Source organism: Megalops cyprinoides, chromosome 22 (assembly GCF_013368585.1).
Source record: "Megalops cyprinoides isolate fMegCyp1 chromosome 22, fMegCyp1.pri, whole genome shotgun sequence".
NCBI lineage: Eukaryota > Metazoa > Chordata > Actinopteri > Elopiformes > Megalopidae > Megalops > Megalops cyprinoides.
In genome coordinates this window covers 13531338-13557533 of record NC_050604.1, presented here as the reverse complement: position 1 = coordinate 13557533, position 26196 = coordinate 13531338, and the positions used below count along the sequence as shown (strand labels likewise).

At 40.0% G+C, this 26196-nt stretch overlaps 1 protein-coding gene across 1 annotated transcript in view; it reads left to right on the top strand.

Annotated features, from left to right (window-relative positions):
- chrna8 (cholinergic receptor, nicotinic, alpha 8) overlaps positions 1-26196 on the top strand; it is a 61170-nt gene that overhangs the window by 8037 nt on the left and 26937 nt on the right. Inside the window, exon 2 of the mRNA XM_036516521.1 lies at positions 15128-15267. Within this exon, the coding sequence (XP_036372414.1) occupies positions 15128-15267 (140 nt within the window). The remainder of the gene's footprint in view (positions 1-15127; positions 15268-26196) is intronic.

Sequence of the window (26196 nt, the reverse complement as noted above, 5' to 3'; positions counted from 1 at the left end):
TAATTTAAGGTCTGAAAATCGAGCCCAGGGGGACATACCTGTGCTGGCAGGTAGTATGTCTATGTACCATTGCAACTGAGCATTACCATCACAGCTATGTCTCACAGCTTTTGAAAGGGACACAAGGACACCTGTCTGTATCTAATGAGAGCTCTAAAGGGAGAGCATTAAGGCACTTACTGAAAATGCCCACATTTCCATTTTTCACAAATGATTAACTTCTACATAATGTATATGGTCTACATAATAGATAGGGCCCTTTTCTTTGAAAAGCAAAAAATGCCATCCCGTAAAGCATTGCTTTATCGGAATGTAAGGGAATACTGGAACATGATTAGATTTTCTCCAAGGTTGTAACTCCTTGAATTTCATGATGGTCTGCTATGGGACAAATGTTGTTATTTTGGGATGGGGAGTGGGAGTGGGAGGATGGGTTGTGATGAATTTGCTTTAAATCAGTATATATACTTCCCCTGTGTTTTTGCCTGTTCATCTCATTTTGAAAAGGGATGTGAATAAACCAAGAGATAGATAATCATAATAGCTCATCTTCATCTTTGTCTAAACAGTAAAGACAGAAGAGCTTAAAAGCAAAGCGTGTTGTAGTCCTAAAGCCCTAAAGGCATTTTTAAATTCATTTGAGTTTCTCCTTTCGCGTTCAGTATATCCACAGAGGCCACATCCTCTATTCAGATGACATTAGCCGCATTTCTATGCATATCCATTCCTTGCTAAGGAGGCGTGACAAACTTGCCTCTGTCTTTTAGCAAGGGCACAGAACCCAAGTTTTCTTGCACTTATCTGTCGGTGCTGTACAAAACAGTGTGCAGCTGTAGCCTGCGCCTTCAAAACCTGGACATAGCTATCTGTCCTGAGCACACTGGTTTGTGTCACATCTGAATTTTGCATTCAGTGCACAGTGCAGAAGAAGGCTACATTATTTGAGGCGACAGTATGAGACCAGATTTTGTTTCAAACAGCCCTGTATTCTTTTGAGATAGGAATACATACTTTACCCACTTCAGGTTTTTGTCCAGCTGATACCAGAGGTGATGCCAGTTATGAACAAGGTGATAGTATCACGAGAATGTGGTGGATTCCTGGGAGATGTCCGTCTTAATGCAGGTTAGAAAACTGAAAACCTCATATTAATGTTCACACGATGCTGTACACAACTTCACCAGCTCTGAACTAAATATACTAAAATAAATATAAAAAATGCATCTGCTTACATCTTTGTTTGATGTTGTTTACTTTGAAGCATCCTCAATTAAAATGCTTTATTTTTAGTACTGTTTGAATATATACAATATGAGGCAACTCTGTCCGTCCCTTTAGGGCTCCAGAGATGCATCAGAAATACAGACATACTGACAATAGGACAGACACAAGGTGACAGACTTACCTGATTTAAACGGTGATTGATAATGATTTTTAATCACGCTACATCTACACTTGTGTGATGCAGTCAATAATTTTACGTATGAAAGTCACCAAATCCTTCTCTGGTGTTTTCTGTCCTCCATTGTGGGCTGTTCTTTGAGAGTGGCTCCATGTTTGGGGTCTGTTATGTTCCACGGGGGCCCCTGCTTCCGCTTTCGGTGAAATTGAATTTCAGTCACACCCCTGGTGCTGCGATAAAGGACGACCTCGGGGCTGCTGGGCGAACTGATCAGAGCCATCAGCCTTATCCAGTGCTCATCATGTCAAAATAATGCAAAAGTCTTTTTTTTTTTCTTGCTCGACTGAAGTCTCGGCGTTAAACCCAAGGTTTTCCCAGCAATCTCTGTGGAGGAGACAAATCGGTAACAAGGGCATCCAAGGACGGCAATCTTATATGTCAGAATGGTATCGTTGATCTTTTTAATGTGTAAAAAGCAGCCGTTCATTCTTGCCATTTTGAACCCTAAGCTGTGGCCATGCAGATGGGAGTATTTCAAGATGGTAGAACAAAAGGAGGCTACTGAAGTCATTATTAAAGTCCTTCTAAATTACAGTACTGGATCAGTCAGACTGAATAATGCCATTTTAAATGAGTGTCATATTCTTCAGACAGTAGAAAATTAATGTCAAAGAAAAAAGACTGCATGGGACACTGTCAATCACAATTGCCATGTACATGAGATTTACAAAGCCATATAAAGCTTACTTCTGCATATTGGATCTTATACGTCTTTAAATCTTTACACTAAAATTTAATGTTAAATGTAAATGTAACCCTAGACCCTTTCTTACTCAATACAGACAAGCATGGCTTGGTGGAACCCAACAGAACTGGCTAGTCCTGAGAAAAAGGTGTGAATATATAAGATATGATTACAAGCTATGCCAGAGCAATTATGTACTGTACTTTCTGTACAAAAGACTGCACAAAAGTGTCCCATCAAATGTCATTTCCTATGGAGATGAGAACTTGATTTGCAGGGGAAAGAACTCCTTTGCATATATTATATGGTTTGGAAACTGTAGGCTATACGGCTGGTCATGACAATTGTGCTGATTGATTCAACTGAGCAAGTAAGGCATTTAAAATTTCACACCAAGTCTCGTAAGATGATTATCAGAATGTTTAATATGAATGTAATGCCTGGGAGGTGAGAACTTATTCTGACCAGAACTGTACTCCTTGCCTGTATTTAACTGTGGAAGTCAATGTGTAGTATTAGATAGGTAAGTCACCCAGATCAGGCACTGTGGTACTGTAGAGCGAGGTATCCAGTCTGAATTGCCTCAGCAAAAAGGCAGCTGTAAAAATAGATTATATTCACTCAGTAAAATATGCCTTCCACACCGGTTGCCAAGGAAGTAAGTAACAATATAGCTGTATGCATATTTTTATGGAAAAAAATAACACTTATTATGTCATTGTGAGCATCACTAACCTGCCTGCTTGGGTTTGTTTTAAAGCCTTGTATTTCTGTGCCCTCCCAGCTTTAAACTGCTTTCAAAGCTGCTTTGAGTTTGGCATGATGCACCTTTAAAGGCCTGGAAATACAAGACCAGCTGTGACATGTGCAGATGTTATTACACAATTGTAGAAGTAAATCTTCTAACTCCACTCTTTTAAATGGGGCTGAACAAATGTTACCCAGTTAGCAGTTCATGCAAATTATAAATTGAAAAGGCAAATTCTGTAGTGGTGCTGAAATCTGTCTGTTTGCTTAGAATGCCTATAGTATTTCACCAATGAAGAGCATACCTAACTACCAAACATCATGACATCCTTTGACAAATAGGCAGAGCCAAAGAACAGCATGAATAGAAATTAACATGTGAATTGGTCTGAAAGCCAAAAGCTGCCATGCATTATAACTTCTAAGTCTTGGTCCCCGTCGTGTTGACATTGGTCACACTAGTCGCAATTGAAGCAACTATTGCATTAAACAGTAGACAGGCCTGAATAAGTCACGAACTTGAGTAAATGTTATCTACCTGTGAATGTCTATCAGAAGGCTTTTAGTCTTTCCCCAGCAGAGCACAGGCTTGACCCACTCCCCTGTTATCACTGCAACACTGAAAGTATAATCACAGTTACAAAACTCTGCTCTCCAGAGGGAGAGAGACTTTAGCAATTACAGACCAGACTGAACATGGTGGTGTGGCATTACAGTTAAGGAACTAGACTTATGGACAGAAAGTTCCAAGTTTTCAGCTCAGATGGTCCTCAGCAGCTTTGACCTTGAGCAAAGCACTTGCTGTAAGATGCACTACTTCCATAAGCTGTCCAGCAGTGTAAGTGGTCAGTACAAAAACAAAAATGTAAGTCACCCTGTGTCAAGGTGTAAACAAATTAAAAAATGTTTGAATCCATTTCACTATCACTTCTGGTATTGTTGTCAGGCTGCTCTTGAAATATTGAGTAGTATGATGAGTCTGATTGACTGTAGTAATTTATTTTAGTTTACTGGACATCAGGTTTGCCCACAGAGAACTTGCTGCTCCAATCAGCTGCATCACCTTGACAATAGTTATTAGTCACAACACCACATTCAAACACAATGCCAGGGCCAGGGTCAGCTGGCTTCCTTCCAAGATTCTCATTTACTTTCATGCTTAGATTTTCGTCAATTTGTTCTACGCCGTTTTAGTTGCTCAGCGTGGAAATGGAGGTTCTTCCTGATTGCTGAGAATTGTAATTTACAATGTCATCTTTTATTGTTGCTCTAAGGCTTACGTCTGATGCTATTCTTATTATATAGCTTCTTACGAACAAGGAAGTTCACACTTTTCCATTGACATTGATTTACTTGAATTAAGATGTTATACACATCCATTTCCTGAAAATCATATTACCTTCCGTTCTGTGCCCACTGAAACTTTATGTGTTATGGGCCTTCCCTGCTTTTTTTACCATGTTGGTTCCATATTAAGGACTGTCTGGTGACAAATGCCTTTTGTATTTCTAGGTTCTTGCACAACCCGATCTGTTATTCTATTTTTCCATTTCTGTCATTTAGGTACTCATGTATGACTATATTTGGCCAGTATATCCCAAACTTGGGTCCCCAAAAATGGCTGGAGATTGTTAGCCATTGTCTTTGTCTTCTGCAATGCTCCTGGGTGTCTACAATGCATCTCATATGGTTTTCAGATTGGCCTTAGAGTTAGAAAAGCAAACCTTCCATTTGTGGGGATAGGTTGCTATATCCATCTGTAGTAGGATGTTTTTATCTGTCTTGCTAGCTTTCTCAGTGACAGCAGGCAGGTGAAGCAGTATACGTCTTCTAACACTCCCGTTTCCTGGAGGATGTTGTCATCTTTGATATTGTTGACAAATATTATTTTGGATTTATTGCTGCAGATGGCAAACCTTGCCTCAGCTGCTGATGTTGCTACTTGACACAGCCGTTAGTGTGCATGTGTTATGTTACGTCAGTGTTATCAGGAAAACGTCAAGGTTATTCAAATGTTATTGAAGTCGAGTAGCTCACCATTGCTATTTATATTATTTTTTTTTTTAATGAATTATTAGTTGAATAAACACTGCACCTTTAGCCAGGTGTTGCAGCTTTCTTTCAGAATAATTTACCTGCTTGTGAACATATCATTCCTAATTAATAAAGTATCATATTTTTCTAGGAAAAAGGGAGGTTTAGGCACTTACATTTATTTTTCCAGACATAGATTATGATTGGATTATATTTTTCTCTCACCATACACGGCATTTCATCTTATTTCCGTTTTACTCTTTCCACTAAGGAAGGCCACCTGTCATCTTTACTTTTAATATTTCATATGCCAGATGACTTTATTAAAATGTGGAATAACCTTGGGCTTTTTTGGTGGCTAGCCAGAAACCTGAAGACAAAAGGGGAGAAGGAAGGCAGTAAAAAGCCAAGCAGTGGCGTGAAAGACAGTTTTACGAGGGGCGCATAAAAAGCACCGTGGTGAATTAGGGAGCGATTAGGATGCATATTGTCTGGTTTTACTGCTAGTGCGCTGTTATGCTCACATCACGGTCGCTCTGTGTGAATATTGAATTGTACCTCTTCAGAAACACTGTATCCTCCGAGACATTTCATTCAGCTACCCTTCACCCTAAATCGGGTATCTGTTAAATCCTAGTTTTTACGCCCACACCAATTCAGATAAGTTGAAAATTGAACGCGATTTGTCATAAGTTGCACATCGCGTTACACATTTGTTTTCCTCATTTTTCAGTTGATATATACAGACTTCATTATTATTCCTTTGATGTTTTACTGAATAAACAAATAAAACCATTCCCAAGATCAGAGCTACATAATAGAGAGACCCCTGAGTCTGTCAATGTTGCTGTCAAAAAGACATGTACTGTAGGTTGAGGATGTCAGCCACAATCTCTCTCTACTCCTCGGTTTTCCTTCATATCTTAAGGGCTGACGAACGCATCACTTTACTGCTAAAGTGATGAATGGTTGAGTACACAGGAGGGAAACACTTAGACTCAGCGCAGAGGCTACAGAAATTCAAAACGGGCTTTCCTCCATCTACTGCTATGAAGTCAACCATGTGTTAATTTAGTTCAATGACACAATATATACAACACAGTATATAACACAGCACAATAGTTGTTTATATCTAATAGTTGTACAGATCCATAGTCTGCACTGTATACTTTAAGCCATGTTCATTGTGCAATAGCTGGTTATATATTCCTCATTCATTCCACCCTTATTCCGTTTAGGTGTCCTGCACTGTTGTTGATTTGGTATTTGTTGTTGTTGCTTTGACATTGTATGCAAGCACTATGAGAGACACTGGAAATGGAGTCAAACTCCTTGCATGTGTAGACGCATGCTTAGCCAATGAAGTCTGATTCTGATTCTGATTCTGAATTTCAGATGCTCATAACTGTGTCTGTAAATGAATTCACCATTTTGATGGCGACACCTTTGGCGGTATTGTTAGCCAGCCTCCCCCACCAGTAATACTGTACACTGTGATGAATGTATACTGAATTACTGACATTCATAATGAATTGGTTTCTGACTTCCTGTACATGGGCATGCTTAATAGACTTCTTGATGTTGGGGTCATGTTGCTGTGACTTATGCTTAGGATCATATTACTGCAACTTTTACACATACCATTTTTTTCTGCCACTATATTCCTGCAGGAGAAATTCATGTTAAATGTGCACTTGTTATATGCAGGACTAACAGTTAGATGCTTTGAATGATTCAGTGAGCAGTCTCTGGTCCAGAATGTAAAATACCACAAGACATGACCACAGTTGCCAGAGCCCTTTGAGACATGATTGCTTAGACTGGATTGCGGATTTGGATTAGCAATCTCTCACATCATTCACTGCTAAGGGAAAACCTCAATGACTAATGACTCTAAATTCTATTACAGTGCAGAGATTCTGAGGAGCAGATGTCAGTCATTTGCATGCATATACATTTTGTTGCTTAGCAGACACTCTTATCCAGAGCAACATACAAGGTTTAACAGTTGTACATTTAACAGTTGTTGATATCCAATATCCACGTTTGTATTGTGCTACAGAAATACATCACCTATAAATATTTCATATTTCATAAAATATACCCAGTAGTTATATCCATATCTTGGAATGGTCAAGTGAGGGGGTGACAAGTCATCACTGTACTACAGTGTATGATCAGTTTGTGATGTATTGAACCCTCAAAATATAGAGTTCAGAGTCATAGTTCATGTTGACGGGTGACTACACATATTAGGGCTTGTCTCATTTTATAGAGCCCATAAATAGACTTTCAGAGGACAATTAATGTGTGGAGGGAACAGCTTATTTATCCTGTGGGCATGATTTATAAAGTTGTACCTACGGGATGTCCTGAGGGCATGACACTCTTATGTTGTGGCTACCGATATTATCTTGAAGGAGCAGCATTCTTATCACATCAGAATGACTTTATATCTCAGGTAAAATACTCAACATCTCGAGAGAACAATTTAATATTGCAAAGGAAAAACTTAATACCTGGAGGAAACAACATGCCTATCACAAGCCCTTTGCTTACGATATCAAGGATGTCTTTTCTCTTCAGATAAGGACGTTATTTTGAGATATTAAGTTTTGCTCGGGAGATATGAAGCCAGTTTCTCAAGACATAAAGTCTTTTTCTCATGATAAATGCTTTTGTCCCTCTGTCTCCCCTTAGGGGCTCCATATATTTTTGCAGGTCTGGACTAGAAAAAAAACTATCTCACCATGTTACCATCACACAGTGTCTGTGCTGCCTGTGCAGTTTGGTCTTCATTTAGTATGTCAGGCACTGCAGTGGTAGAGCAAATATGTAGCCCTTAGCCATGTAGGAAATGCAGAGCTGGTGTTTATATTAATGTTCAAGATGCTGTCTACTCAGCTAAAATGAAAGTAGTCATGAAGCATCTTATGGGGATGAAGTTTCCCTTGAGAACAGGTCAGCTGAATAACTGCTGACCCAGGGGAACATTTCTGGCAGAACTTCTTCAACAGTTGCTGTCCTGGTATGGGGTTAAGCCGGGCCCTTATCAGGTGGTTTCTCTTGTTTCCAGTGAGTGTCTCCTTTCGGGGTATGGGCCAAGTTCAGTTGCACTGATTCCAGCTGTCTATTTCAGCTTCCTGAATCTGAAAAGGGGATCATAAGGTGACCATTCAGCAAGCCAAAGTTGGGTCTAAACCCCAATTACTCTAATCATTGAAGTTTCTAAGAAAACTGCAGGCTGTGCCATGCAGCTTAGTGGTTAGGGAACTTAATTTATTTTCAGGTTTCAGTGAGACACTCTTGTGCCCTAGGGCAAAGTGCTTAGCCTGAATTCCTTTAGTAAATATCTATCTGTCTAAATGGATAAAATGTAAGCTATGCAAGTTGCCCTAGATAAAGGTGTTGTTAGGGCTAAATAAATAATGCAATTTGTAGTTCTCAGAACAGAACATTTTCCCCACCCTTTCTATGTACTCTCATATGTATGAACGAGATGTTGGGTGGTGTTTTTTTTAATCTCCACTAAGATCAGTTCAAAGGTAAAGTCCTGGGTTTTTCCCTGTAGGAGCTGGTGGTCTTGCCAATAAACCATGAGTGCAGCTGGAGAAATGAAGGGCTTAAGAGTTTCCTGCAATTCAGTGATCCTAGATCATAAGCTCATAGGCATTCTCTCCCTCTCCCTCTCTCTCTCTCTTTCTCTCCCTCTCTCTCCCTCTCTCTGTCTCTCTCTCTCTCTCTCTTTCCCTCTCTCTCTCTCTCTGTCTCTCTCTCTGTCCATCTCTTTCACTGTCTTTCTCCCTCTTGCTCTGTGTGTGTGTGCGTGTCACAGTACCATAAGCCTAATCTCCAGATAATCATGCCAGGGTTTAAAGCCAAGCAAACAGCTTGAAATGTGATGCAAAATAAGTAAAAATGATGGTAAAAAAATAGATCTCCATCGACATGCAGTAAACAGGAAAACAGGGACAGCTAGGTGACAATGAATGCAATCAGGAAAATAGAGCCAAGAAATAGGTCAGACATCATAACAAAATTATATAAATAATAATAACAACTATAATATCCATTTGATGCATTGTAGTTGATTGTGAAGGAGAATCTTCACTTGTTCCCCAAAAAATAATAATTAATTTAATTACTGTATTTGGTAAATGCTTGTTTATATTTTTATTTGAGGATCCGTGGTTTTCCACTTTTCACATTTAACAGTAATAGTACTCTATCAGTCAATTTCATTTCAAATCAGTAAATTGCCATTGTCTTTCTCTAATTGTGTTTAATTGTATTTAATTAGTCAACCATTGGTTAATGAGCCACACCTGCCTGATTTGTCTGTGGTTAAATACAGGTGTATGGCTGCAGAGCAGAGAGGTTTTTGTTTCAGCAGTTTGGCTGAGCAATTGAAGCTGTACACCTTGGTAACAGAATAACAATATTTTCCTGTGTAGGATATTAACCATAGTCCTTCTTGTTTTTACACATTACTGTGGGTAATGTTGGTAACTGCAGCTCATATTTAAAGATAATACAGTATGGGAAGTGAAGTCAATGGAGTGGCTCAGTTGTGTAGATGAGTTCCTGCAATTTTTTCCACACTCTGAATAGATACTCATTTAAACGATTTTTTCAAAACTGTTTCATCTAATCAAGTCATCAATGCTATCAACCAGAATAATGTTCATTTGTCTTACATGGTTGCACCAGGGGAAAAAAAAAAAAACATCTGCACCCACTCATCATTAACTCAGACCTCAAGCAAAATGCATTATAGGAAATTCCTGGAGGGGACGTGGTGTTAGGATGTGCTTTCATGTGAGCATACATTGGGAGATGCCTGGGAAATAATGCATTGCTCTGAATGCTGTTTATTTTGTTAATTACTGTTCCATTGTTTGAATGGGAAGAGCAGAGAAAATGTATTAAGTTCCTTCATGATTAAATTTCACCTTGTTAGTACTGGTTAAAAGATGAAATATATAGACTGTAATTAAATTCTGTAAATTTTTTTGTATAGGAGCATGATATTTCAATATTGATTTAAGACATATTTGTACATTTACAGTTATATTTAATCATTTAGCAGGCGCTCTTATCAAGAGCGACTTACAAAATTTTACTAAGTAAAGTTAGGCAGTTAGCTGCATAGACACTAAAACATTACTGCCATCCTTGAAATGTAATAAATGCCTAATAAAGGCTTGCATTGCATTTTACAGATAGTCTCTGTCTCTAAAATTGGCGTACTGATATACCACAATAATAACAGTAATATTTTTTTACTTATTCTTCAGAAGTATTTCCAAAATTTGCATGTTTCATTCAGTCCATTAGGGTTTTCGGTGCTAGACACAAAAATAAGGATATATTCATAGTGTAGATGTGAAAAAAACAACAAAAAAAAAGAGATTGAGACTCTGTTGAGCAAGGCCATTGCACCTCTGAAGTGTTCAAATATCTTGAAACCGTTATTTTTTTGCTCTGAACTGGCAGTTCCTCTGTCCTAATCTGCTCAGGCTGCAGTGTCTGCTGGATTGTCCTCCTGCTCATTACTTACATCACCCAATTCAATTAATCTGCACCTACATAGAGCGCGTCTCACCCATGTTGCCACTTTCGAGAGAAGTTTTGATTAAGGAGAGACAGTAAGTGCTGCTGAAATTGAGCCTCCTGCTAGTCACCCAGTATTTGGACTGCGTGCGATGTTATGTGTGCAAGTCAGACGAGATTAAAAACGCAGCAATCGGACGATAAGCTTGCGCATGTGTTCAGCGTTAAGAGGGTGTGGGGCTGTGTATGAGAGGGGAAGAGGGGGTGACATCCGGTGTGTCTCAAGCTGCGTTTCCGGTGACCTTTTTTTAATTTAGCTGTAGGTTAGCTATACAGTGCATGAGGTAATGTAGGGGTGTTTCTACAGCTATTTGCTCATTTACTTCAAATAGTATGTAAGATTAGCACTAAAACCAGGAGAGGCATGCAAATGTAAACATGTTTGTCCTGTATTTTTAAATCCATGCTTCTACTATAGCTGGGCAGTATGACCTTATTAACATGTCATCAGTAGTTCACAAATGAAAACATTTAACTTCCTCTGCTGTACATATACTGCATTTGCATCATTCGCTCTGATCCTTTTGTTGTGGTCCTTCCAAAACGAGAGAGAGTGAGAGCGGGATCATGAGGATTCCTTCCTCTGTCGTACGATACTGCAGCAAGCAAGCGCCCCTCCCCTGCTCATTTACGGAGACAATTTCGACAGGTGTGGGTGGCGTTGGCTGTAAGGTCTGCTGGGGTCAGCTGTACTTGACCGGTAGGTGAGCCTCCATCAGTTGCAATGCAGGCCCCTTGGTCACATCTGAAATGTCTGTGCGCACCCCAGACGAAACAGTGGGAACCAGGATTATGTGAGCATTCAGCTGTGGCAAAATGGGCTTTCTGACATTATAAAACGGCTGTAATTACACAGGGAGATGGGTCTGTTTACATGACCCTGTCCACTAGCTGATAATTGTTCCTGCCCCACCAGTTAAACCTGGGAGGAGGCGGGGTAGCTAACAGCCAATGGGGAGATGCACAGTATACCTAAACCCTCCCTCAATGCTGCCAATCACACGGGATGCAAACGTAGGGGTCAGAACATTGAAGCATTTCCAGTGGGTCTCAGAAGATTAATAGATCCATAAAATGTATCATAAAACAAAAAATACAGAAACAGTAAACGTTTATTACCATGTCTCAAGTAAATGGAAAATTAATATAGTTAAATTAAATATCAAATGTTTATGAACAGAACTGTATTTCATGGACACTGGAAAAACACAGGGGAAAATTTCAAAAGTTCTCTGTGCAGTCCTGTTTCATATTGCTTTGCATTATGTGAGTGTCTGCTAAAATGGTTTGAAAATCACTGCCATATTAAATCACGCCTCTCTAATAAAGCTGTGTTTGAAATTCTCTCCCTGGTTCAATCAAGATATTGCAAAATGTTCCTCAGAGATAATGGAGGCAGAACTGAGGTACCATAATGCTTGCATTTACATCTATTGAAATACTATATCTGAGAATGGCCAAGTCCCAGACATTCTATTAATAATCCAAAGGCAATGGTGCATTTTCATGCTTGACATGGTTTGCAGCTTTATTGCTTCTGTAGCTATTTTAAAATATTTATTCATGTTTAAATGCTGAGCCTGACATTTCTCATTTGGATTGTTTTTGGCAGTTAATGCCTTTAAAATGGATCAATCACTGATAAGAAAAAAATACAGAAAACATATTGAAATTAATTTGCTAATTTAAGAACTGAACACTGGGTATTATTGTGCTCTAACTGTAATTAAACTAAATGCCCAAGCTTTGTGTGGAATCAAGAGATCGGGAATATGCATTTTCATTTAGGGAAATTTGAATGTTTTTGTGTGTATGTCAGGGGAGGGGGGGTGAGTTACTTTTTCTGTCTGCGAAAATAGATTGAAGTCAAGAAACAAACTGTGAACATTTTAGCAAAGCAGAATAATAAATATGAAAATAAGAACCAGGAGGGTGTCCAATTTGGATTTAAACATATAATAATACACAAAACTGCCTTCCTCTACTGTGATCCATAACTAACCCTGTATCTGGCAAAAGGCAGTCAGTGTTTGCTCAGAACCAAAGAGGAATGGTCCTTTTTATTGATATTGCAACACATTGCACTTCTCTCAAGAGTCATGGTAATTTCACAATGGTAATTTCACAGCCCTCAGCAACTATATGTTCACAGTGATTCAGATGCTGGCACAATTATTGTCTTCACGGAGTTTAGAGTAAGGCCAGCATTTAATATGTCATGACTGCCTTATGTTACTAAAGTCCCAGTTTAAGGGATCATGGGTAATGAAGTGAACACGTGGGACAATATAAATGTGCTTGGAAAGGTGAGTAACCGAAGCAGATTTGTATAGAAAGTTACACTGATTGCATTTCAGTTCCTTGGCGGTCATATGTACCTGTTCCCTGATCAGTCATTCAAATCTGCAGTATCCACAGGGAGAGAGGCAGAGGGAGAGGGAAGAGAAGGAGAGAGAAATAAAAGGGGGAGCAAGAGACACGAGATTAGGAAAGTGAGGGAGAGAGAAAGATCGAGAGAGGGAGAAATGGAGATTGAAAGAAAGAGGGCAACAGCAAGAAAAGAAAACAAATTGTTCCATCTGTACCCAAGACAGAATCTTTGCCTTGGTGTTTTTTTTTTCCTTTGGTATTACATTTGCTCAAGTCAACTATTAATAGAAAAAAATAAAAATAGAGTTATATTCAAACATCTATGAGTAAAAGAAAGAATCTAATGTTACCGTCAACCGAAAGGTTGATGCCAGGAGCAATTTTTCACACATGAACCACCACGGAGAAATCTTGCTGTCTTTTTCCTCTAGGGGAAAACCACAAGGAGCCTTCTGGTTCATCTGAGATATTCAGAAAAGCGCTGTTTCATATTGTCTGTCTTACCATATATGCCTGAGGACCACTGACAAATGGGGAGGGAGCTGTGAATGTAAACACTCGGGAGAAAATTGTGTAGCTCTCTCAGATTTCTATAAAGCAGAGCACTACTGTTCACAGGCAAGAACAGGAACATGTGTGTGAATGCGATACGTATGTGTGCATGCTTGTACTGTGTGTGTTTGTACATGTTTGTGTGTGTGTGTGTGTGTGTGTGTGTGTGTGTGTGTGTGTGTGTGCATGTGTGTGTTTATGGTATTTGATTATAATATATCTGGTCCATCAATATCCACCTGCTCTACTTCTCAAACCTCATATCTTAAACATCTGTCATCTGTCAGAATGAGTGTATATATATATATATATACACATACACTCATTCTATATATTTTATTTATACACACTATATATGTGTGGATAAATAAAATAAGATGTAATATGTGGCAGAACACATGTATATGTGGCCTTCTCATTGAATGAAGGAAAGCACTGTAGATACACAACATTTGTTTTCCATTTGTCTGGCTGGAGAGCACCGGTATGGTGTCCTCATACAGCCACATCGCCTCCATTCAGTCACAGTGAGTAGACATGTGGGTGTAACTGGCATTGCATCAGCTCTGGACTCACAGTCAAAACCCATCCGTGGTGTGAACAATGGCGGGGGTAATCGGGGCCTGGGCCAAAAACCACATCAACCTGATCAATTTCTCTCAAGAGCAGAAAGACAGAAAGAAGGCGAGTGTCCAAAAAAAAAAAAAAAGAGGGTGTGGGACGTTGCCAGCACCTTCCCTCTCTCGACAGTTACTTCTGGGGGCCTCCATGAATTCTGAGTCACTTACTTTTTCTTATTTAGGGTCTTGCGATTACTTCTGGCTTTATAGTTCTGTTTGTTATAGATGAAAGTTATTCTGTTTGCTTTCTCATGACACACTGTTTCTCCTTCCCTTTATTTACACTGTGGATTATGGATCAATACACCAGTGTCCTCCAAACCTGATGTATCTGGGAACAAAAAATTCATTTATAATTAAGAGAGCCCGGGCTTAAACATGAAGACCTGCCGGAGGGGGTTTACGCTACAGAATTGACTTCTGATTTTCTGATCTTGAGGTTAGAGTTTGGAGTGTTTTTTTTTTGCCAATTCACTACAGCCTACACAAAGGTGCAGGTGTTATCAATAAGGAATGACTATTCTCCTTTAGCGTGGTGGTTCGCATAATGTTAAGGCTTAAGGGGAATCATATTTTTTATATTATATACATAACTAAGGAGGGGTCAGAATGTCTGTAGAATTTGTTTTCTGGAGAAACATTCTTAACTGTACTAAATGCTACTCTAACGAATTAAAATAATATAATCTTTGAAACCATTCTGGTCTGAGCTGGAACTGGATCATCTACTGTACTTCACAACTACGTGGTACAACTTTGCCACGCCTCACATGATGCTGGAAACTCACCATGTTTATTTAATGCCGTATTTCTTTTCCTTTCTGCAAGTTATGACTGCTGTATTAGAGGATGCTGTAGGCTTGGCCCCTCTACCTCCTGCCCCGCAGCATCCATGATCAATAAGTGAACAGTCCTCATCCACTCTGAATAAGTGAACAATGCTGGGCTGAAATCTAGTTGCATTCTCCAGATGAGATGCTGACCTTTGCAAAATTGTCACGATCCCGTTGACCAGTGCGTCCTCCTCTTTATGTGATGTGACAGGATCGCTCCAGGGGGAGCACCAGCGCAAACTGTACAGGGACCTGATGAAAAACTACAATCGCCTGGAGAGGCCGGTCCAGAACGACTCGGCCCCCATCGTGGTGGAGCTGGGAATGACGTTGCTGCAGATCATTGATGTGGTAAGTCTATGGAAGGGGGCTTGGTAGCTGGTATCGTTTGAGTTAAGTGATCTGATCAAAGTTAGTAGTATCGTTTGAGTTAAGTGATCTGATCAAAGTTAGTACTGTCTCATGTGCATATTATTTAGTTTAGTACACACTACCAGTCAAAAGTTTGTGCACACCTACTCATAGAAGGGTTTTTCTTTATTTTTACCATTTTCCACATTTTAGAATAATAGTAAAGACATCAAAACTATGAAATAACACAAATGGAATTATGCAGCAACCAAAAAAGTGTTAAACAAAACAAAACTATCTTATATTTTTGATTCTTCAAAGCAGCCAAAAAATATTTTGAAAAATATTTTTTGGAAAGAAATTCATACATAGGAATCAACGTCACTATCTACATTTGCCTATGAAACAAATTTGAAGCATTTAAGCATAGTCTTTGGATCAAAATGTCTCTGAATGCATTTTTCCCATTATTTTAATCAGGTGTGTCCAAACTTTTGACTGGTACTGTGTTTTACCATCACTCATCATTTGTGGCATTGAGAAATCCCTCAGCTGGAGTGTCTCAATATCGGGTGCCTTCAGGGAGGCAACCAACTAGTCTACACAATCACCGTATGTGAGGAAAACACTTTCAGTAACGTGCTTTTGTTGTTGCTGTAATGCGTGATTACATGCAAAAGCAGGGGCAGAGTTTGTGACCTGAGCATCATGCAAAATTCTGCAAAGAGTCCAGGGGCTGCTGATGCTTCTGTTCCTCCTGAGTGATGGTCTGAGTGGTGCATTTCTCAGTCTGATGCTACATTCCCAGTCCAGCAATGGGGGCAAATGCAGTGGGATTACCGCTGTAAAACACGTGCAGAAAGAAAATCCCATTCTCTAATCCCTCTGGTGGAATGATGGATGCGTATCGTGTGTTGCAAGGGAATTTTATTCGGAAACCATTATACACTGTTATGCTTGTCAACATTTAGACCAAGATTGTCATATTCCCTGTTTGCTTATAGTATTATCAGCGTATTTCATGTCTCAGAATGTTACATCTTTGACATTTTTTTCCTCATGGTCACAGCTGTGTGTGGCAGCAGGACTAACAGACTGACTGAGCTCTGTTCTGGGGGTTTTCTGATTGACCGGGGAGCACCCTCTTAGTGAATTATACATCGATCTTCAATTTTGTCAATTGAATTTCTGTCACTATATTGCTTTTTCTGAAGAAGTTATAAACAAAAGATGACCTACGAATTTAGCATTGGGACTCCAGTGTGCTATTTGGTCCTTTACCTTTTCACTCTTCTTTATTTTTTTTCTATTTTATCTCAGTGTCTCCCTGTTTGCCTGTGTTTTTGAGCCTTTCTCCCCCATTCTGTATTCCTGTCTCTACCTCTTTCGGGCTAGTATTAGCATATGAAAAAAAACTTTTAGTTATGAGCTGTGAGATGATAATCTGATGCATATCTTCCGCCTGAGTGACTCCAGCAGTTCTCTTCAGCATGGTGGACCTCCCGCTGCATCGGGCGAGATGAAGTGGAATCTTAAAACAGCTCCTCACCATTTAGAGTGCGTCTTAGAAATCAGCAGGTTCCAACACAAGCCTTTGTACTTCCATTTCCTGGCCACGATTTAATTTTCATACCTTCTGAATACATTTGCACACCAGATGCACCCACTCACACTTGCGCACACATGCATGTGCATACAGCATGCTGTAAATATGGCCAAGGGAGTCCCATAACCCTGAATTCACTGACACATGCAATAATGGCAAAGTTTCCTGGCAGAGCTTCAGTCAAGTCAGCTCTCTGTAGTGTCCTACATACGTTTCCTTGAAAAGGGCCGAGGAGCTGTCTCTGAGATTTTACCCACAGACAGTAAACTGCTGGGGGCCTGGCTTGGCTCCAGCATCTGTGGGCTTCACAAACATTGAAGTGCCCAAAGCATTAAGTAGTTTTTTCCTGTCGTTTGTGGACAACATCTGATGGATAGAGATTGCACTGGGAAGGTTTGTGACGTTTACCGGATGGGGTTAAACAGTCACAGATGGTTTGAGGCTGTCTGTGTGTGCTTGAATTTAAGGATCTGCTGGTTGCTCCCTCTGATGTAGATTGCAAAAGTGGTACTAGAACGCTTCCATAACTCCTTAAATAATTGCATGTAGGATGAGAAACTGATTGAAAATAAGCTTGAAGGAGATGGAGACAGATGTGGAGGGGCTCAATCTACATTCTCTGAGAGGAGGAGGAAGCACCCATAGTCATTTAATTTTTTAGATGCATTCTCCTGCTAAAAGTGCCTCTGGGCACTTGTTTCCACACTTTGACGTCACACAGGCATCATCCAGTCAGACCCCCTAATTCAGCCTATCTGGAAAAATCTAAAACTTTGTCCGTGAACCTCAATATGCTCAGCCTAACTATGGCTGTGTAAGGATTTCTGTTTAAAATTGGTTCATGGATTTCAATTTGTTAAATACTTCTCAACTCATCTACAAAATCTAATACTGATAGAAATGTAACTAATATTGATTTTGCAACAATATCAGTGCAATGTTCCTTTTCTGTGTTCAAGTAGACTGATATTTGCAAAGTTAGAATTTTTTCAATCATAATTAATGTTTTGCATTTTTGACCTTAGTTATTTATGAAACTGTACTGAAAGGCAATGTACTTGTATCATATTTATGGTACATGGTTTATTAAATATGATACATCTATGTATCATATTAAAAAAAAACATATTTATTGACATATTTAATAACATGGCCTTTGGTTTGGACTCAGATATGGGGATTGCACTTGGCTAGTATGATTTTTGTCCTGGGTAGATATCAGAACAGAAAGGTACAGACAGAATAGGTGGAGATGGGAAGGAGAAATGTTAGAAACAGCTGTTGTGAGAGGGTGAGGGTATGTGGGATTTCTCTGCGTATGGGGGGAAAAAACAAACTGTAGAGTCTGAAGTGCTTGTTTGGGGATTCTCTGAAAACCCTTCTCCTAGCTCTTTGCGTAATGCTCCAATTAGTTTCAGCGCCTCACATTACACCTTATCGCTCTGCCTCCTGCTCTTAATATTCATTCTCCATTCTCCACGGCACTCCGCGAGCAGCCGTCTATGAGTGAGTAAATGGTTTAAAGACGCCGTTTAGGAGCGCGAGAGTCCCTGAAGTCATGTGTATCTGACTGCTCCTGCGGTTGCTGGTTTTTATTGCCTCAGGATGGTTATGGGGGGGGGGGGGGGGGGGGGGGGGGTGGTCGGTGTCGCTCACCGTCCCGCTGGAATTTTTGTCAGAGGCGTCAAAAATCCACAAAGATTGTTAAATATGCTTTTCGCTGCGCCGCATGTCAGCACTCATTTGTCACCTGAGCTGTGAGGCAATAGGAATACAAATGCACTCTTTAACAGAGACCTGCTTCCCCCCACAGGTCTGTTACCCTCACAGGGGTTGCTTTCATACCTTGTGTACTGTTGTATATGTCATGGTCCCTTCTGGCCAAGTGAATATAATTTATAAAGGCACATATTTCTGATCATGTTCTCCTGGGTCCTACACACCCCTGAGCTCTGTTGAGAGTTTGCCAGAAGTCCAGGACCCGAAGGTCGAAAAGACCAAGGTTTGAGTCAAAGGACTTCCACTTTATATGTGACACAGTGTGTACATGTGACACATTGCGGTGTTGGGTAATCACATGACTCATTCAGTGTCTGTTGCTTTATCATTCAGGATATTAAGCTTTTTCAAAAAATGGTTGCATTTTTACACTGACAGCTTTGCTTTCCTTGGGGACATATACCTTGTTCTATTGGTAACGTCAAACAAAGTAAACCAACTGATTACTCTTACTAGAGTGATTTTTCTGGTCGCCTGCACCTGTCTGGTGTGTCTGAACACATTGGCCAATGTATATCAGTAGGCTTGGAGAACTTGGGTATTTTTTTTGAAATACCTGTACCTTTGAATTTGTTGACCAAAGATAAACCAAATAAGGTTGTAATGAAATGTATACCATGACAGATATGCTTGCATCAGTGGTGAAATCCTCTCATTTAGTGATGGTCCAATGACAGTTGTTCAATAAATAATCAAATAAAGTCCTCAGTCATTGTTTACATAGCCCTTTTAAGGACATAACACTACATAACCATAAACCACAATAGCTAAAGACTAAAAGGCAGGTGAGGGCAAATGAAATGTCCATTATATTTGCAAAAGGTAAGGGACTGTTTGTTCATTTGGGATGGTTTGGGGTGTTAATCAAGGATTTAATAAACTGGAAACACTCAAGTGATGGATGAGTTGAGTTGCAAACACATGTAATAACCTTAATGAAACAGCACAGGATGTTCCCACTGAAGTCTGGCCACACTGGTGTCAGCCACAGTATAAATCTCAATACAGCCACATAGGGAAACTGCGTTAGGAATGCATGATTGCAAGTTGTTTTCCAGTGAAATTGGACATTGAAGAGGAAAGGCGGTAACAGATGCCTGTGTGGGCGTGCGCGCGAACACGCATGCCTTTTGCTGTTTGTGTCAGGGGTCAGTGGCACATGACAAGCCGAGCATACGTGCGCTCCGTGTTTGCCAGCACTGATGGACAGGACAGACATGATGCAAGGTCATGCAGATCCAAACTGGATCAGGCATGATCCGAAGATCCTCTTCCAGGGGCTGGCTCAGTGCTCCAAGGAGTTTTAAGAGGAGGATAATCTCACATGAAAATTATATCACCTTCCAAGTACTGTGTTAACTGGCCTTGGAATCATGTTTCTGATGCAGCTGGCAGAAGTATGGAATATGGTTTAATGCAGGTGCATCTTCAAAAGCCATATACCATATACCTCTGCCTTGGATGAGGCTCTTTTTTGGGGTGACTTGCTTGTTGATCTGGTGAATTGACCTATTTAGATTTTTTGTACACTGTAACACATTCATACAGAATTCGCATTCTGTACTGGAATAATTAAGGTCATAAATAAGAACCCATAGCTCTTAGATCCAATGATGACAGGAAAGTTAGAAAGAAAAGAGAAAGTAATTTTTAAATATAAATATTAAACCTGAAAAAACAACACAGATGTTCAAGTCAGGGATAATAAATAATACATGACTCCTCAACAATCCATCTATTGTCTCACATTGACACCATCTGCGGTGTGCTTCATCCCTTAACTTTAAGGAGTGGGTCTAAGAAAGTGCTACTTTCATTTCTTAAGTAGCTTAAGAAACAGTGACAGTTTACTAGTAGTGACAGCTAGACAGCTGACTGAAGAGGCCTTGTTGGCCTTCCCATCCATAATTATCTTCTCTGCACTGTGCTCACTGCCAAATCCAAGAAAAGACAATAGAGTTCAAATGCATCAGAAGCCAAGCTTTAAACGTGACATGTCTCATTTGAGATTGTAAGGTACGCAATCCGTCTGCCTCATTTGGCTCAGCGCGGGGCTCCATTGCGGCTCCAGATGGCGAGGGGGGGGGCCCATAGGCCATGGCTGGGAAGCTGTGAAACTGCAAACGCACGACTTCCTTCTGAGCGGTTAGATGGGCCGGGGCAGCTGCCGTGGCTGTGGGGAGCTGGGCGGAGGAGGGAGAGGAGCAGAGAGGTAGAGAGGAGATGGAAGGCATGTGCCTGACAGAACCCTTCAAGCCACTCTCTGCATGATCATGCTACCTCTGCATTAGCTCACCACGGGTCACACAGTTCATCCATATAGCTCTGTATATTCTCTCGCCTTAAGCAGTGTGAGCTGTCCTTTTCACTGTAGGGACTTCTTTTACTGGCGTTATACTGACATACGCCATCCTGAACATTAGTGGGTCAATCTTGCCTCTGATTGGTAAACTGCGCATTGCTTAGAAATGAATGAACTGGATGTTTACCGCCAGAATTTGTAGCTGTTGCTATAGCATCTAAAATGTTTTAAAATTAAAACTAATAAATCAATAAATAAATATCACCATGTGACAGTTTAGATCTGTAGTCTCAACTGTGGATATTAGTAAAAAAAAATAAATAAATAAAAAAGAAACTACTTGTAGAGCCTTCTGGCCTGAGTGCACACTTCCAACTCTTTAAAGAATTTATCAGATTGTTCCTGTCAGGGTGGGCTGTCAGAGGCAGTAAAACATAATGCTTGCTTTAATTTTACAAGCTGTTCGGGAGTGCTGCACTGTGGCACTATCTTTAGCTCTGGCTCTGCCCTCTCCTTTACTCTGGGTCCTCATACATGCCTTCATTTGGAGCTGGAGTCCACAGTGTTCCCATTTACAGGCTAACCTACCAGACGGATTAGATCGCACCTACAGCTCTGTCGGGAAATAATTTATCTACGTCACTTTTGATGTTCTTTCTTCAAGTTAAGAAACTGGGTGGCTAAGTATAGGGTTTCAGGGAGTAAACTGTTCAATTCCAAATGTTGCTGTATGGAATAGATAGCTTTCTTCTGATGTCAAAAATGTTTGTTTTTTTTTTTTTGTAAGATTTTTATGTTCTTGGTGATAGAATTTACATGAGAAAAGATCACAACATGAATATTAAAAATGATTATATCTGAAAGAGATTTTAAAAGTGCTCAAAGCAGCTGTCATTTGTTAGAAAGTTAATCAGCACAGATCCATTTTAAGAAAAGGAACAGTACACTTGACTATGGGGTTTGCAAGAGGGGCAGACCATATCTGATGGAGCGTCTTTACTTTTTCTGGGGAGATCAGAGTTAATGGAACATCTTGTGACCGTTTGAAAATGTCCTTTCATGGCGAACCGCTAGCACTGAGAAATAAAGCACGACATTGGGAACCGCATTAATAAAACAGCACATAATCTGGAGGAGAGATGCCCCGGGGAAGTGCTGGATCGAGTGAAAGCTGTCCCATTCAGACATGTCCAGAAAGCTGCGTACATTCAGCTGTCAGAATGGCTCTTTCAAGGAACGGAAAGTAGCAAGCGCTAAAACATGAAATCAACACAAATGCATAGCCTTTGCTTATTGCTACCAATCTGTTGAGTGACGTGATGAGAGTGGAGTCTATTTAAGATATTCACTTCAACCCATACTTTCCATTAGATAATTAATATGATTTTCCATGAGTATGGCCTTCTTTTGATTCTTTATGTGTACTGTATTGTTGTATGCAGAGGTTCTGCCAAACAAGTGTGTTACTAATGGCAGGGGTGAGATTATAATAACCAGTTGTGTAGACCGTCAGAGGTCAGAGTCTATAAAAGCAATTCTGTCTGTCAAAAGACTGACAGGGAGACAAGGTGAAAGAACTAGAGCTTTGGTTGTTTAGTTTTAAACATTTTATAGCAGTATAGGCTCAGGGAAACAGGACATTTCTCTACTTACCTGAACACTATTCATTCTGGTATAAAAATGCACCATTGATTTGTAGATAAACTCAATGTGGTAAAAGGCAATCGGAGGTCAGAGGAGTGGCATCTCTGGCAGTCCTGCCTGTGTCCCTGCAGAGAGGACTGCCTTGCCTGGCCATGCGTAAAAGGAGGTTCTCCAGCTATACTGAACGTTCAGAGTCTGATAGAACCCAGCTGTGGCCCACTGTCCCTGAAGCAGTTGCTCATCAGGCAGGCACGCAGCATGGCAGTTTACACACCATCAATCGGTAATGAATTAACTCCCATCGTGGGGTTATTGAGTTACCCTGCAGAATCTTGTTTCTGTATGCGCCGTGGACTCTTTAATCCTTATGGCAGTGCAGTCTTTTCCAGTCAACAAAGATCTTGCATAATTTAAGAAAAATTTTAAACCAGAAAACATCCAAAACTGATAACCTCTTTAACTCTCAGTTTGAAATTATTCCAATGTTCTCATTTTACATTTTCACTGATGATTTAACGCTGTTTAATTAAGTTAATTTAAGGCAGTCTAAGCATGTTTAAACAATGATCGGTGAGCTAACATTTGGTAGAGGCAGCAACCTAAGTGACACTTTATAATTCACAAATTCTGACAAAATGGTTGTTGCCTGAATGTGCTCTGCATTGCCACAGGCTAGCCTGCCCACAGGCATCTGAGGCTCCTCTGACACACATGACAGGCCCAGATCTGGCGCTGTGCTGCGGGACATGGCCATAAAGTGGTCCAGCCAGACTTCTCATCATTACTCATCACTACTTTACCATGACACACTTAACAGCTCTCCTTTTAGGGGTGAAATGCAGACAGTCGTTTAATAGCTTTTTGGCTTCTTTTAATCCCGGCTTTTATCTGGATTAGCACAAGTACATTTTATCGCCAAATAAAATGATGTGGCTACACAACCCCCCATGTCATCATTTCCTGTGCCACTTAGGTGGTGATTTAGTAATCGTAGAATAAATTCTGCAAGGTTGCCAGAGAGTCTGTCCTCAAAAGTAATGGAAGTTGGTATATCAGAGAGAAGTTAGAGAGACTTTGGATGTTTACGCTCGTTAAATTCTTTTGGTATCAGTGTTTTCACAGTTAAAGGGAACATGCAAGGTTCGCTCTCACAAGACACACTGGTAAATGTGTTAATGTCCTGTCCCGACTGGTCAGGGTCCTGTTTGGCATTGTGAATCGGAGATCAGTGTAGTAACCACCAACATGTGGTGATGAGTTGTGACACTGTGGTGATGTCACATGTGTACTCAGTGGCTTGACTTCCCCTTGACTTATAAACAAGGAGAGCAGGCCCCTCAAAACACAGCTGAAAGATATATACTGCCAGCCAAACATGGCAGAGAATCTGAAATGGCAGAAATGGTCATTCCTATGGCAGTGGCAGTGCAGATGTGAATCCAGTAGACAGTATGTTATTGTGTTGACGCGAATTGAAAAGATGCATGTTGTAGTTGTTGTGTTATTGGACTGTACAGTGAAAAAAAAACTATTTCTTTTCCCAGTGTCAGTGTTTTTCAGGGCTCAGTGTGCAGTGTCTGTGTCTGGGCTTGGATAGCAGATGCTCTTGAGTGTTTGACTGCTCTTGAGTGACCAGATGCTCTCTGGAGTGTTTGACTGCAAGATGAACCCTTAGCAGGCTCCTTGACAGCAAACCTGAGGAACTCCATGATCATCTCTTACCATTACTTATTTATCCACCCCTTGGGATAGAGGTCTTAGCGCAAACAAGGCCATCTTTTTTCTTTTTAGGTCAGGTGCGCATTTGCCTCATTGATGTGTTTTCAGTGTTGGACGTTCTATTTCATACTCATGCTGCAAAGGTCACAGATTTACCACCTCCCGTGGGAAAGAAGATGGAAGTGTATGACACCTATCCTTCCCATGATGCACTAGTGCAGTCAACTGAATGAAGTATTTTAAGGTCACATTTAATGACTCACATACAGCTAAAGCAATAGTTTTAAGGGGTTTTTTTTGAACAAAGGCTGACTGAAGCTGAGAATGTGCTGGTTTTGGTCATAGTAGGGGTCCAATTATACCAGTTAAAGTGGTGCTCAAAACGGAATCAAAGAAAATGTGTGGTGTTATGAAGGAGGGAGGTAAAGCAGTTTTGATTTGACCAATGCCTACATATAAAATGTCAAAGCAGAGCTGGCTACAGCAACGTTAAATCTGAAGGAAATTTTAACCAATCCAGGTGTGTTTTCTCAAGCAAATGTCCCACTCTGTTGTTGAGGTTGTGCAATTTATAGCATGTGCATGAGCTTTAATCACAAGCACAACTGTGATTAAAGGCAAATATTTGCTAATCACTTTTTATGGCAAACTTTAATTAAATGCCAAGAAAGCAGCAATACCATTTTTTAAATGAAGATTATCAAAGAACCATAAAAATGGGTGATTACCATTCCAGAAGCTTATTTATCTTATGCTCCAATGAATGCTCTCTGACTGGATAATTCAATCTGAAGTCAGTGGTACATCCTAGAGAAGATTAACTTTGATATCTGTTTCTTACACATTACGGTGCATTGTGTGGGATGTTTTTATTCAAATGTGACACTCCCTCAACAAGCCTCAAGGCAAGTTTTTTTTTCCTTTCCTCCAGTAGCTGTCCTGTTCAAACACAGTGTGTCACTGACATGGAAAGTATGTTTGGCTGACTGTAATAAAAAATAATTCATGAAAACAACATTCATGTGAAAGAAGGAATTGATCAACTGTATTTGGATCTGTGTATGTGTGTAGTACACAGTACCTGAAAATTTGCACATGTTCTGAATAGCCATGCTATTTTGTCATGAACATTCAACAAAAAATATTAAAAGGAAAACAGCAGTTCATGCAAATTATTAAATTAGCACTTTTGGATGGAAAATTTTCACTAACAGCAATTTGATGAGATTGCAGCATAATTTGAGTAGCAACAGACCTTCCAAGATGAATTTAACCATGTATTATAACAAATTAACTTTTTTCCCTTAAGCCTGGATCTTGATGGGATTCAGTGCGCTGTCATGGCAACATTCATTTGCACCCCTTCTTTCCCCCGTCTTTCATTCTGGGGCATGTGTTGATCTATATGGCGGCATTGTTCTTTCATAAATAAAACACAAGTTGCACACCAGGTCTCTCAAACGGTTACGCAGTCAAGAAGAATAATTGCAGGAACAAAAAACACTTAGAGAAGTGGGCCAGAAACTGTTCACACTAAATATGGGTCATTAAATATTTGCGCATTATGTTGTGTGGTTGTTATGTCATCTCATTGTTTTGGCTGCTGTTTTGCTTTTGGCTGCTGGCCTCCTATTTCAATTGCATTATGATTTTAATGACCGTTAGCAAATTTTCTTTTATTGTTCTGAAATGTCATTCTGGTCTCATTTGTTTGTTCCTGTACTGAGCTTTGAAGGGGGAGATTATTTACTTTTGCTGAGCGTGTCATAAAACAGGTTTTGAGTATCATTTTGAAACTTAACTGCTGTAGTTCTGCATTTTGAAAATTGAATAAATGATGTTGTTTCTCTGTTCTGAAGAGATTTTCCCCTCTTCTTTC